This window comes from Bombyx mori, chromosome 1 (genome assembly GCF_030269925.1).
Source record: "Bombyx mori chromosome 1, ASM3026992v2".
NCBI lineage: Eukaryota > Metazoa > Arthropoda > Insecta > Lepidoptera > Bombycidae > Bombyx > Bombyx mori.
In genome coordinates, this window is record NC_085107.1 from 13,066,065 (window position 1) to 13,080,712 (window position 14,648).

Consider the following 14,648-nt stretch of genomic DNA (forward strand, 5'->3'; position numbering starts at 1 on the left):
CAGTCTATGAACTTACAAACGTCGGTAATAATTAATCGAGGTAAAGCTTTAGCACTGTGTTAACGGTGAAATTTCAGTTCAGTTTCTGCATAATTACATAAATAATAACATTTAGAAGTGCCTCGTAAAGTGTCGGATGTGATATTTGCTGTCTATTTGTATGCTGCCTTGTGTTAATTGCGATCAAATAGCATCACAAAAAAGCATTATGTCTATTTTTTTATTGCTTAGATGGGTGGACAAGCTCACAGGTCACCTGGTGTTAAGTGATTACTGGAGCCCATGGACATCTACAACGTAAAAGAGCCTTGAAATATAAGCTCCAAGGTCTCAGTATAGTTTAAACAGCTACACCTTCAAACCGAAACGCATTACTGCTTCACGGCAGAAGTAGGCGGGGTGGTAGTACCTACCCGTGCGGACTCACAAGAGGTCCTACCACCAGTAAAAACCAGTCTGGTTGTTCTATTGTTTTCTCTAGCACGTTTTTAAGTTTAAATGAGTTGGTGAGCTTCCGATCTCCTTTGTATCAAGTAGCTGCCGGAACTTATAGGAACAGTAGTGTGAATGCGGTACGAGATTAACTCTTCGCTACTTAGTGCTTCAGTCATCATAAAGAAAGACCTTTAAAGTATATCGCGTCATGATTTCGTGCCAAGCCTAGGCAATGCAGCAATACCATCTCTGTAAAACAGCACTGCCACTAAGAAGTCCAACGAACGCTAATATGCAATGATAATATAAAAATAACGCAAGTGCAAAACAGTATAATTGCATTAAAATGTATTTTACAAAATACTACTGGGTAATTACGTTTAAAAATTTACAGTGGACACAGGTGGGCCGCTAAAAATAATTAAAATTAACGACTGTATTGCTTAGTTTAAAATAAAATATCAGGTTTTATAGGAGCAGAACTCGAGTTGAGCAGGTGTCTTCTTTGCATAGCAAGCATTAAAACAGGCTCATTTATTGCATCATGCATCTCGAGATGTTCCACGAAACAGACTCTGTTAAAATATTGTCGTTTGTAAAAGGCTTATACTTTAATTTTATTGTTGCAATTAAATGTAATTTTAAATGCGCTAAAGCAATCGTCAAATTTATATTATAATAATATTGAAACATAAGAGGGAACGCGAGTTCCGTTTAGTCCATGTAAATGTATTGCTTAAGACAATAAAACATGAGCAAATAATATACTAGCAGAGTTAGTGGCTTACTGAAATAAAGAAATTTATCAATTATTCCCGCCGATTTCAGACTTCCATTAAACATCCATAAACAAGTGAAAAGAGTTGGAATAGCCAATTCAGATATGCGTATCTTTGAATCAAATTTTATAATCGTTCTTGTTTTATAGATGGGATTCGAGGAATGCAAATTAAATCAAATCAAATTTTTAATTCGTCTCTTTTATAAGTATCGCATACTCAGTACTGCTGTAGTCGGTTTCGCAGGTCGTATAAGAGTTTTACGGAGACGAAAACATAATTAAAAATACATCTTTCAATAAACGCAAGATTAAACCGTAAAAATAATTTTAATTGTATACGACTCGCGAAAAACTAAGAAAATACTATATACTTTTACTGGTGGTAGGACCTCTTGTGAGTTCGAGTTCGGGTAGGTACCACCGCCCTGCCTATTTCTGCCGTGAAGCAGTAATACGTTTCGGTTTGAAGGGCGGGGCAGCCGTTGTAACTATACTGAGACCTTAGAACTGATATCTCAAGGTGGGTGGCGCATTTACGTTATAGATGTCTATGGGCTCCAGCAACCACTTGACACCAGGTGGGCTGTGAGCTCGTCCACCCATCTTAACAATAAAATATATATACATAGGTATATTCTAAGATTCAAACTTCTATGTACCTACCCCGTTTTGTTTCAAAGTATTGACGCAATTATTGTTATTTTTACGCTCATTACTATTAAATTCACTGGTGCATTAAAGTTATCCGCGTAATTCCAATTAATAGGGATGGATGCGGTTCGCGGCATGTGATTTCAAAAACGAGCATCAGTACAGCGAAGGTCGAACGCTGCATATCGGTTGAGCAGGTGCTCATTGGGTCCGTTCCGACAATACAGTTAACATAAATAGATGAGTATGCGACTATTTCGAACCAGAATGCTGTATGGATACTTTGTATTCATTAGCTCTTTTTAAAACATCGCTCTTAAAGCGTTCGTGAATGTGTAATTAATTTTATCCAACTCCTGACTCAGAAATTATGTACCGTTCATTAATGAATATTTATCTTCGTATCACATATTGACTATTGCTTTAAGTACACGTATAAATGTTGGATTAATATTTTTTATTCATAATAATACTACTTGTAGGCAAAGAAAGCAAAGACATACTCCAAAATTATGTAGTAAAATCCGCTAGATCGGGTATATTGAGAATTCCTGTGAGACAAATAAAACTTTATTTGACAATGTTTCGATGAATCTTTAATCAATAAATTAGACTTAAACTAGTCTTGCTTAGCGGTATACATACACTCAGAATTAAAATCATAGTAACAATGTAGGTACTATAATAACCTTTGCCACGGTAACTGAAATATAGAACATTAATTTTCTTACAATCGTTAATGATCAGCAGAGGATCTTAATGCGATCTGGTGCATCCATCTAAGGAACCTGTTTCACGTCAGAACTATAAAATCCTCGAAGGCTAAAATAAAAAGATAAGGCTGCGTGGTAGAGATCGCTTCTAGTGACAAGAAAATTTTAGCACCTTTATTCATTATTACCTTTACTGTTTCTTGTGTGTTTCGGGCTTCGATAACGAGTTTATGTATTTACTAGCGGCCCGCTCCGGCTCCGCTCTGGTCTTTAACAAAAATGTCAACGATATTTGACGTTGTTTTATTTTTTTAAATAAAAGAACACTTGTTGCGGCATAACTAATATAATAGACATATGCTGTCGCGACACTTTTTGTAGATAATAATGTGTTCTACAAAGTCGTAGTACATTATTTTATTCTATCAACAATAGTTTTCGCAGGGCACGCGATAAAAAAAAAAATTAAAGGTAATTTTTTTACACTTTTGGTTACATTATTGGATTTTTAGTAAGGATCCCTATTCTTTTCAAAAAACAGTTTATAGCCTATGTCACTCGAGAATAGTGTAGCTTCCAAACAGTGAAAGAATTTTTGAAATCGTTTCAGTAGTTTCGGAACCTATTCAATACAAACAAACAAACAAATCTTTCCTCTTTATAATATTAGTATAGAAGTATAGACAAAACGAAATAGGTCCTCACTCATCGTTCTGGCTACAACGTTCTAGGCGGCCTTGAAGTGGGGAAGTGGGCTGGAGTAATCGCGCTCGATCAGATGGCCTGGTTCATGGAGGGCTCTCGTTTCACAACGGCGGACGAATACCACTTCTGAATTTACGACTTTTATATTATGACACGTCTTGGGGGAATTCAAAGCCTAAGGCGTGGTGAGGCCGTGAAGAGCTCTTCGTTCTGCGCTTTGCAATGCTGACAGTTACAATTGCTTCTCTGTTGAAAATGTATCGATGCGTGACAACAGAATTCGGATTTTCATTAAATTAGTATCTACAACATAAAATGTAAATAGATTTTAAGTTATTAAGAAAATAGGTACGATGTGCATCTTATGTCGTCTTTGTATAATGAAATCTCACTAATTGTTTTTTTTTATTAAGGTAAACGGCTAGACTAGTTTAAATCCGTTTAAACAATAACTGTGTTGTGTTCGTAGGGTTTGAATAAATATTCGTCTGAAGAAACAGCTTACTGAAACATTTATAATATATTGTCTTAGGATGTCATAATCATCAGCCTTTATCTGCCCACTGCTGGACATAGGCCTTCCCCAATGCCTTCCACAGAATGCGATCCTCCGCCTTCCGCATCCAACGTTTTCCCTTAGGACGTAATTGCTCACAATTCTGTGGAAATACCTGTAAAACCCAATGGGTTCATGGATCTGACGCGTCTTCTGATTTTTAACAGTCGTACATTGTGTTTAGTAATAACAATGAAGTCCGTTATTTGCCTTTACTGTTCTCATGACAGATATTATTAGTGTTTCTGGGAACAATTAATTATTACACCCGACTAATTATTTTTATTTATTTTATTTATTACACTTCATGTAAAATTTACATTGGCGGACTTAATGCCTAAGGCATTCTCTACCAGTCAACCAAAGGTAGTGCAGAGTAAATAGTGGTAGGTGCAATGAAATTTATATTAGGTAACGAATACATACAAAAAAAGTATATCTACATATATACAAAATCACATATACATATACATATACATACACATACATACATACATACATATATACACACATACATACATATAATAGTTTATACAGTATTAAAAGGAATATATTAATAAATTTCCTTAACAAATAATTTCATCAAGTTCATGAGGATTCCGCTAACTTTTCCAACAGCATTCGCCGAACCCTTAACTTGAACGTGCAGCGGTTAGTAATAGTCCTGATCTCGAGAGGAAGCGCATTCCATAGCAGAACAGATTGCACGACGAAAGAGTTACGAACATAACTAGAACTATGTGTGGGACAACGAATTAATAGGCTATTGAGAGAACGTAGGGCCCGCTCATGGCTGGAGTGAAGATATTGAAAATAGGAAGTTAGATAGGAAGGAGGTTCGGGAGACATAAGTAAGGAATGAAGAGTCGTCAGTGCACGTAAATTACGACGCTGGCGAATCGGTAGAAGTTTGAGCTGAGCACGATAGGAAGATATATGATCATATTTACGAAGATTAAAAATAAATCGAATGCAGTTATTAAGAAGACGATCAAGTTTATTAAGAAGGTCTGCATTCAGGTCAAAATAACACACATCACCATAATCAATTATAGGGAAGATCAAGGCTTGTACTAGCATAGTCTTGGTCGCTGATGGTAAGAAATTCTTGAGGCGATACAGAGCACGAAGAATTCCAGAGGTTCTTTGTCCAACGTAAGATACTTGAGCTTTCCAGTCGAGTGTGGAGTCTATGTAAAGGCCTAGGTTTTTAACCACGGAACTTAGCGGAATTGCTGTACCATTATAGAATATAGGTGGGAGTGACATAGTAGTTAAGCGTTGGATCATACGAGGACTGCCCACAATAATGGCTTGGCATTTCGTTGGATTCACAGTTAAGCCAAACTTAGTTGACCAACTGCATATGTAGTCCAGATCCTTATTTAGCTGGTTTATTGCCTGAGAAATAGACTCCACAGTCGTCTGTCTATAAAGCTGCAAGTCATCAGCATACAGATGATACGCACACTGAAGATTATGTGTTAAGAAATTTATAAAAATAGAAAATAATAATGGAGACAAAATACCGCCCTGGGGCACGCCAGAGTTGACACTACACCAACTTGAAGAGGTGTCATCAGTACGAGTACACTGCTGGCGTCCCCGAAGATATGATGAAAACCATTCCAGTGCTGTAGGAGAGATCATAATATAGGACAAAATAGATAGGAGGATATCGTGATTGACGGCATTGAACGCATTTGAAAAATCAATTAGTACCAGTACTGTGACTTTAGTGTCTTGCATACCTGTCCTAATGTCGCCAACCACTTTAAGGAGAGCGGAAACGGTGGAGTGACCTGGTCGGAAGCCAGACTGGTAAGGGCTCAATAGGTTGTTCCGGAAAATAAACTGCGACAATTGTTTGTGTACGCAGGCCTCGATCACCTTGGATAGAAAGGGAAGAATAGATATGGGCCTGAAGTGATTTGGAAGGGAAGGGTTAGGAATTTTAGGTAAAGGAAGAACATAAGCCTTACGCCACAATGAAGGAAAAGAGCCTGATGATAGGGAAAAATTTGTGATGTGCCATATAGCTGGCAGAAGATGATCCAGGATTGTGACGATCATACGGCGACTTATATTGTCACAACCCACGGCGTTCGATTTTATGGACAGGATAATATTTTTGATCTCATCCACAGCAACCGAAGAAAATTCAAAGGAGTCAACATTAAGTCGAGACAAACCATTCAGGTAGTTCAAGGTGCGACATTTCGTTTGATTATTTAGTGGTGTAGCAGAGGAGAAATGAAAGTTGATGTCATTCAAACTTATCGTCGCCTGAAAATCAGAGTGACGCTGTCTGCCAATACCCAGAGTTCCAAGGAATTTCCAAATATCGGCAGGCGAAGCGGAATTTATGTTTTCTAGAATGTGGCGTCGTTTAGCGTTACGTATCATCTGATTGCACCGGTTCCTCGACACTTTAAATTTAGTCCAGTTATCATTACACCGATTCCTCCTAAATTTTCGAAAAGCCCGATCCCGGCGCCTCATAGCCATCCGAATACCTTCAGTCATCCAAGGAGCTGGTGGGCGTTTCAGTTTAATTTTTCTGATAGGCGCATGAGTGTTGTAAAGCCCAAGGACAACCTCATTGAATATGTGAACCTTTTCATCTACCGAGGGTGAAGATATTAGTTGGTCCCAGTCCACTTTAGAAGCGTCTTTGCATAGATTTTCCTTATTCATACGACCAAAACTACGCATGGACAAAACCCTGGGCTGTGGTTTAGGAGGTTTAATCGTATAGGATAAAAAGATGAGGTCGTGATGGGAAAAACCAGGAGCAGGATATTGACCGTGAGTGGGTACAGAGGTAGGAGTGGAGGTCAGCATTAGGTCTAGCCAAGTATCATCGCCATTAATGTTGTGGTGAGTAGCCTGTAGAGGCAAGACATGAAGACCAGTAGACCTAATGATTTCCTGAAGTTTACGGGAACGAGAGGATAAAGGAGCTATGAAGTTGGTGTTGAAATCACCCATGATAATGTGATGTGAATAATCTGACCCTAAAGATTCCAGAATCGGCTCGAGACTGGAGAAGTAGTCGACGTTGGGGGGACAGTATACGACACCGAGAACAATTTTTGCTCCCTTCATAGAAATTTCAAGAAAGATATATTCCACAGGTGTAGAAGAATCAGCAGACGAGCAAGCTATTGTTTTATAAGAAATGTTACTGCGGAGATATATAGCAACGCCGCCCCCTCGGGCATCGATACGATCATTCCGTATTAAAGTAAAGCCATCGAGAGGGTAGATAGCAGAAGGTAAATGAGGCTTAAGCCAACTCTCAGAAATCAAGACAGCATGAACGTTAGTGTTAGTGAAAGTAATGAATAAGTCATTGTAGTGACTTGGTATACTTTGAGCATTAATGTGACATACATTTAAAAGGCAGTCAGATGATTTATCAAACGTCTGCCGTATACAGTCTCCAAGGGAATCGGGAAGTGAACAATAACTATCGTTATCAGATGACAGCATAGAATCATTAGCAGAAAGAAACGAATCATCAATACATTCCATTGTATACAAATTAAATCTAACAGAATAATATAACTATAACTATACTATTATAATAAAATAAATAAATAAATATATAAAATAAACTAAAATAAATATAACTATACTACCATAAAATAAAAATAAAGATTACGTTTAAAAGTAATGCACGCGCAATGTCTCTGCACCACCCGCCAGCTGAAATACACAGGATGATGATACAAAACAAAAAAATATATTACAATACCTTATAAAACAGAAACAGAAAATAAAGAATATTAATAACGAAAAACATAATAAAGGCCATAATTTACAATAAAAAAAAAACAATTAATTAGAATAATGAAGAACAAATCTCCACAACAATATTCTGATTAAAACTTCAAAAAAGTAAACTACAAGGCAAATTTTATCTGTGAACGCAGTCAATTAAAACAGTCTGTCAAGTGTCAAATTTACAGAATTAATTATTTTAACAAGACTACCCACAAACACATTAACATTTGCCAATGACAATATTATACTCCGTGATGCCACTAATCTACCCACGAAACATATCAACATCAACATCAACAATACGTGAATAAAAGTAAAAGTGAAAAATAATAAATCCAATGATAAACATTTAAATCATCAAATCATAAATTGTGAAATGAAAATAATGATATACATACGTTGTGAAGTCATAAGACTAAATATATTAGTGAAAGTCGAATAATCTTAAGTAATTAAAGTGAAAAAAAAAAACAAAAACACAAACACAGGCCACTAGGTCTTCCGCAATTTCGAGTTCACAGTGATAGCCGGTGCCGCCTTAGAGACGCTGCCCTTAGCTGATGTTGGCTTACCATCCACAATAGGATATTTAACTGCGAGGTCGCTAAACTCATCCATAGTGGTCAATCTGTGACGATTTCCATCCGCAGTCTTGATAATAATGACCCCGTCTTGCGTCCAACATTGACGCACACCAAAATACTGACGGCTCTTGCCGAACACCGCCTGTCGAGATTTTGTAAGGAATTCCTTGATGGACACAGGAGAACCTTTAAGTTTGGACTTCGTCCTCCAAATCGACATCCGTGTATCTAAGCATTTCAATCTGACCAGGATTGGGCGGTGATGATCCTTATTAGTAGCTCCTATACGGTGACACACATTGAAGTCAGCAGCAGAGGTATTCAGAAGCATTTTTTTATGCAAAATATCCAAGATGGCAGCGGTGCAGTCTTCGTTTTGAACTTCAGGGACTCCCAGAAAGATGAGGTTTTTTCGACGATGTCTGGTCTCGATCGCATCAACCAGTCGAGTGCACTCACCAATCTGCTGTCGAAGAAGTTTCAACATAGAGAATATAAGTTCCCGGAATGTTCGGAATTCCTCCGCAACCTTGGAGACTGTATCCTTCGCAGGCCCTCCAGCATGAAGCTGTGCCTCAAGATCGGCCATTCTTTTCGTGAAGCACTCTTCCAGGTTTCTTTGAGCAACCTCAATCGCAGATAATTGCGACATAGTTATGTTTCTGTTTCAAGGGGTGCTGGCAGGTGGTATTTTTATTGGCTTAAATCATGTAAATATTGCCAAAATGCATATATATACTTAATGACACACAAAAGGATCACAAAATCTTTATAATGTAAATAAAATGAATTAATTTTAATTTTCAAACTTAAAGCACTTGTTTCACTTTTGACACCTACCCCCAAAAAAATTATCGTTCAAGTGAAGACTAAACGTTGTAAAATATATAAAAATTATTAACGCAACTTTAAAAAATATATTCGTAGTCGACGGCATCTGTCAGAGTTATTGAATTCAATACTATACTCAATACCTATTTATACGCCTTAGTGCATAGCTTTAATTACTGTTCAAATGCAAGACGTACATTGTCGGAATGTAATTACAAACTAGATTACTGAACCGATGCCTATTAATTCCAGACTACAACATTAATCTGTTCTATGTGTCTGCCGATTGATCCGCCTTGTAGGATAGCCACTACGTCAAATAATTGAAAATGTAGTTCAAACTATTTGGAAATAAATGTTTATGGGAAACGACTTTTTGTTCATGCACAGACTTCGAAGATTTCGTTGGTAGACTGTTGTATCCAAATGTCTTTATATGGAATTACATGTGTTTTGAAAAAAAAAAACGAACACTAAGATACTTGATACTGTTGGTTTCAGATACAATAATATTAGGTCCTTACATATGAAATTGGCGTTTTGTACGGGAGGAATATAAAAACATTTTTTTTTTAATATATTTAATTGATCAAAGTATGCACATTATTAAGTAGTTATTAGGCGATGACCTATCTTGAGACGTGAAGTTAAAAAACAAAAGTTTTGTAAAACCGGCGTAGAGTATAAAAAAATACTATCTCATAAAAATTTAAATGAGAATAAAATCGTGCCTTTTATAAAATAGCTACATAGTTAAGATGTAATCGTATATATATGTATATGAGTTGCACACGTATTGAACCAAGCGCCTATTTGTTGACCCCACACAGGATTTTCCGATTCGCTTGTCACACTGAACTGCAATAGCGATATAATAAAAGACCGAAGGCTACACAATGTAAGATAATATATCACATCACCCTGACAGTGCTGTGTGTGTGTGTGCGTGCGCTTAAACTGGAGTATTGCGTATGATATTGCGAATTATTACTGAGATTGTTGCGTATCATATTGCGAAAATTATAAAAAAGAAATGTACAATTTCTTGAGCGGCACCCAAATCCTGAAATCATTACGGGTTGCGCCAATAGTAAAAGGTTGAGCGCGATTTTGGCGTGTGCCTCTAAGTCACAGGTGATCGTTTTAGTCCTTTTAGCTAACGATATCGCGTAAACCAAATTTGTTAAGTATTAAACAAAAAAAAAAAACGATCTTCTAGAAGACTAAAATAAACGATACGATATGAAATCTGACAAAGTACCCAGATGCTCAGTATCTCTGCTGTTAAATAAAAGAAAATATGACTTGTGCGATATCGTTAGATAAGCGACTATATATCGTATCGTATAAATTGCTTTTTGTTTTCTGAAAATCAAATACATGCAGTTATTTTTTTTAAGCTCTTTAATTATGTATATAGATGCAGTACGCATCTATACTAAGGTAGTAACAGAGTTGATCAAACTGCCAGAGAGCATTTACAACATCTTCTGATCTCGACAACGGAATTCAACATTTAAACAAAAAAAAGTGTAATCCAGGTAGTTTTAAGAGTTACAATTCATCGAAAGAACTTGGCTGTGTATGGCGAGTGGCTGTGAACGTGTGTCTGCCGAGATTGGTCCGAGTTAGCGTTGCATATATCAGTCGTTTGTATTGTCCCAATAGCCGAGTTGGATCGCTCACCACCTGCTCAAAAACGATTTCGTTTTTTTTATCGCAGCTCGTTTGTAGTACGGTTTATATGTATATATATACTATAACTTATATACAGTAACGTTTATTGGAATACTCTTTATTGGAATACTCTTAAAAAAGCAATATTACATTTTATAGAATAATGTGCGATTATAGAGAAATGGACAGGGGTCGTGTTTATTAAAAGGAAATCGTAACAATTGTGTATCAATCACACACACTTGTCTTGTGACAAGACACACGTGTCTTGGGTTCGCTCTTTTTCTTCGTTTAGCGTGTTTAGATATTTAATAGAATAAGAAAATGTCTTATTTTTTAAAATTGTTTCGCATAAATCCTAGATTGTTTTGTTAATAGATTGAATTTGAATTGGTTTTGAAGTCGTCGTGGGCTAAAGGATAAGACGTCCGGTGCATTCGTGTTGAGCGATGCACCGGTGTTCGAATCTCGCAGGCGGGTACAAATTTTTCTAATGAAATACGTACTCAACAAATGTTCTCGATTGACTTCTATATGAGATATAACATCGTGTAATAAAAATCAAACCCGCAAATTTTAATTTGCGTAATTACTGGTGGTAGGACCTCTTGTGAGTTCGCGCGGGTAGCGTGCCATTACCCCGCCTATTTCTGCCGTGAAGCAGTAATGCGTTTCGGTTTCAAGGGTGGGGCAGCCGTTGTAACTATACTTGAGACCTTAGAACTTATATATCAAGGTGGGTGGCGCATTTACGTCATAGATGTCTATGGGCTCCAGTAATGAATATTGACGTCATTGTGGAATCCGTTACGTTCTCTGTCCAATTAGTATGAAATTACAACTGTTAGACCTTAATTTCTGATTTCTGATGATATTTGTATTACATTTTAGTTTCACTGATCGGCTATATTTATTGTTAGAGCTTTCGAATGGAACCAAATCAAAACAATAAATAAATCGAATATTTTTTTTATATCTACTGTTTTCTTGCTATACCTACTGAGTTAAGCGGAGAACAGCAGCCTAAAACTACATAATTAGCATAAGGCATGTGGTTGATGTTTCAATCTATAGAATTAACGACATTTCTATCTTAGGTCGGAACACATGATTGCTTCACGGCAAAATAGGTAGGAAATAATATGATTCTAATGACGTCGCTTACGGTACTCCCATTAACTGTGAACAATTAATAAGTTGTCTAAAAATATTTAAAATTTGACTAATACCCTTATATTACTATATTCTATATACTATATTCTCTTGGTGGATCCGCAACCTGGTGTTAGTCACCGTCTCATCGAAGTCTATGCTCACCGCAAACTAAGCTTATATTTAATTACCCGAAAAGTAAACTTGGATGCCGTCTTCAAACTTAAATAAATGAAATAAAATTGTAATATGAAAATAACATTATAAAATTAATGTTAAGAAAATATTTAAAAAAAAAATAGTAACGAAATTTAATCGTCCTTTTGCCTTATATAAATGCCAAACCGTTTTAAAGGTATTGAACGATGCAAAGTAAAAAACAATGTTGTCAAAAAGTCACAAAAATATATGAAAAAAAATACATAAAAAAAGATATTAAATGAATGAAAAACAACAAAAAAAAAAAGAAAATCGCGCCAGCACCAAAATCCAATCGCAATATAATTCAGAGCTTTGAATTCATAAAATGTAATCCACGCAAAGCGGTGTCGGTGATTTTTTCATTTTGCATAATCGTGTTATCCGTCACAAAGCTTCGGTCCTATTAATTCTGCAAATTACAGAAGTAAATAATCGACAGAAGCAATTCAACTCCCTAGTCAACGGACATGATTAATTCATAAACCCAGTTGATGGATACAGGTAGCAAATATCTATACGAAGAGCAAACAAATCTTAATGCGGGATAAAATTGCTTTTATCTTCATAAAATATTCAATTCATACTTCAATCTCAAGGTATAGAACCGAAGCTTTGTGATAAATCTCATTATACAATTCGCTACAATCGTTATTGTTCTAATTAAATTATAAATAACATAAATAAAAAAGCTTACTTGAGCTCCTCAATCTCGCTTTTCAGACGAGTAATGTCAGTAAGGTGCAAAGTTTTCATGATCTCGACTTGTTCAGCGACGGCCTGCAGCTCTTCCTTGAACCTCAACTCGGCCTTGATCACGGTGAAAACAAGAAATAAAGTCAAGAGTCCACAAATTTTCGGGCACAACATGATCACGATCGACTTAGAGTTGTTACGAGTAAAAACGCGAGACCGGCGCGTCGTCTGCCTCGACCAGAGTTCGGGAGAGGAATGATGGTCGCGCGGCTCGGCTCCCTACTTCATATAATACTCAAAAGTAACGCAGGGTCCGTTCCGAGGCGCAGATGTGCTCGACAGTTGTCCCGGAGGCGCAGCCTGTTACAACAGCTTACCTGCAGATAAGTTTTTATTGCAGTATCACTCGAATCGATGCAGATGTCTTCGAACAATCTATAATAATTCACCGATTCCAATCACAAATTCTTATGAAACATGCATACAGATTCACTTGATACAAAAAATTGCAACAGCAAATCAGGTCATTAATCGTGTGAGTTATTGATTTTTTCCCCTGACTAATCGCTGGGAGCTCAAGAGGCTACTCACGGACTGGTAGTTGAGCTCCTAGACTCAACTTAAGAGAGTTCGCTAACATTGGCCTTACCAAGAGCAGTGCTTCGCTCAATCTACCATCGGATCGAAATCGCGACCCACTGAGAAGTCCCGGTGTGAAACTCAGTGGGCAACTCAATTATTGATGACGAAACGGCAGCTCTTTATTTCTTTATTTATATATTCAGCAATACTTTATCCTAATTAGAATACAGGTGTGATTTCATTACAAAATACAAACCTATATAGTTATAACATAACTGTAATAGTAATTTAGTCACAGGTGTGGTGATGTTTCTCAATCGCGCTGTTCATATGTTATGTACCGAACATGGAACAACATCGAAATTTAATGTAATTCAATCTCTTGCTTCTAGACTCATATGTACTCACTCCGGTCCCCGTCCTCGCCGAACCCGTCGCTTGCGACGAAAGGCTCGGGGAGTAAATTCACCCTCAGAAACAGCCCACTGAGTTTCTCGCCGGATCTTCTCAGTGGGTCGCGTTTCTGATCCGGTGGTAGATTCTCTGAAACACTGCTGTGGCTAGGGCCAGTGTTAGAAACACCTCTTGGTTTGAGCCCCGAGAGCTCACCTACACGCTAGGGTAACGCTGATATAGCCTCTCAAAGCTATCAGCATAGGTAGGGGCAAAAAACATACTCATTTAGATATGAAGACAAACCCTTAATATTATAAATATTTAATCGATCATTGTAAATGCCGGAGAGATCGTAAGTTAGAGAAGATATCTGAAGCGGCACGCTCATAGTTATAGTCTGAGTGCAGCGAAGATAAAAGCCTTCGTTAATTCATACAGCTGAATACAGCCAATACACAAATGCTCGGAACTCGGCTATCCGAAAAGAGCATTGGCTTCTAAAACATGAATCTCGGCTTAGTGACAATCTGCTCAAATATGTTATACTCGTACTATCTTCCCTCTGACGTGCATTATATACGCACTTAATGAAAGTCTAAGATTTACTATACTTAAAAGTCTTGTTAATAACTCAACGTTAGTGGAAGGTATAAATCGAAATCAATCGAATGCTGCACAGTGGATACTAAACAGTATGTGACATACCATGTTCTGTCCAGTGGAATATGTCGAAACACCAGCCGTACCAACTGGACTACCTGAATGTAGCCGACGTAGAGTCGTTGATCGCCAACTACTCCGCCGGCCAAGCGCTCTTTCGGTGGGCCGCGGGTCTGTTTGTAGTTTTTACCGCGGTCAGGTGAGGTGATTCAGAAGTTTGGGCGAGATTCCAGGGTAGACTT

General features: G+C 37.3%; 2 protein-coding genes across 8 annotated transcripts in view; one reads left to right on the forward strand and one right to left on the reverse strand.

Annotated features, from left to right (window-relative positions):
• LOC101738052 (protein scabrous) overlaps positions 1 to 13,044 on the reverse strand; it is a 32,825-nt gene extending 19,781 nt beyond the window's left edge. The window contains exon 1 of the mRNA XM_012693582.4: positions 12,770 to 13,044. Within this exon, the coding sequence (XP_012549036.2) occupies positions 12,770 to 12,942 (173 nt within the window). The 5' untranslated portion in view covers positions 12,943 to 13,044. The remainder of the gene's footprint in view (positions 1 to 12,769) is intronic.
• LOC134199213 (uncharacterized) overlaps positions 1 to 14,648 on the forward strand; it is a 65,693-nt gene that overhangs the window by 12,954 nt on the left and 38,091 nt on the right. The gene's annotated exons all lie outside the window — the stretch shown is intronic.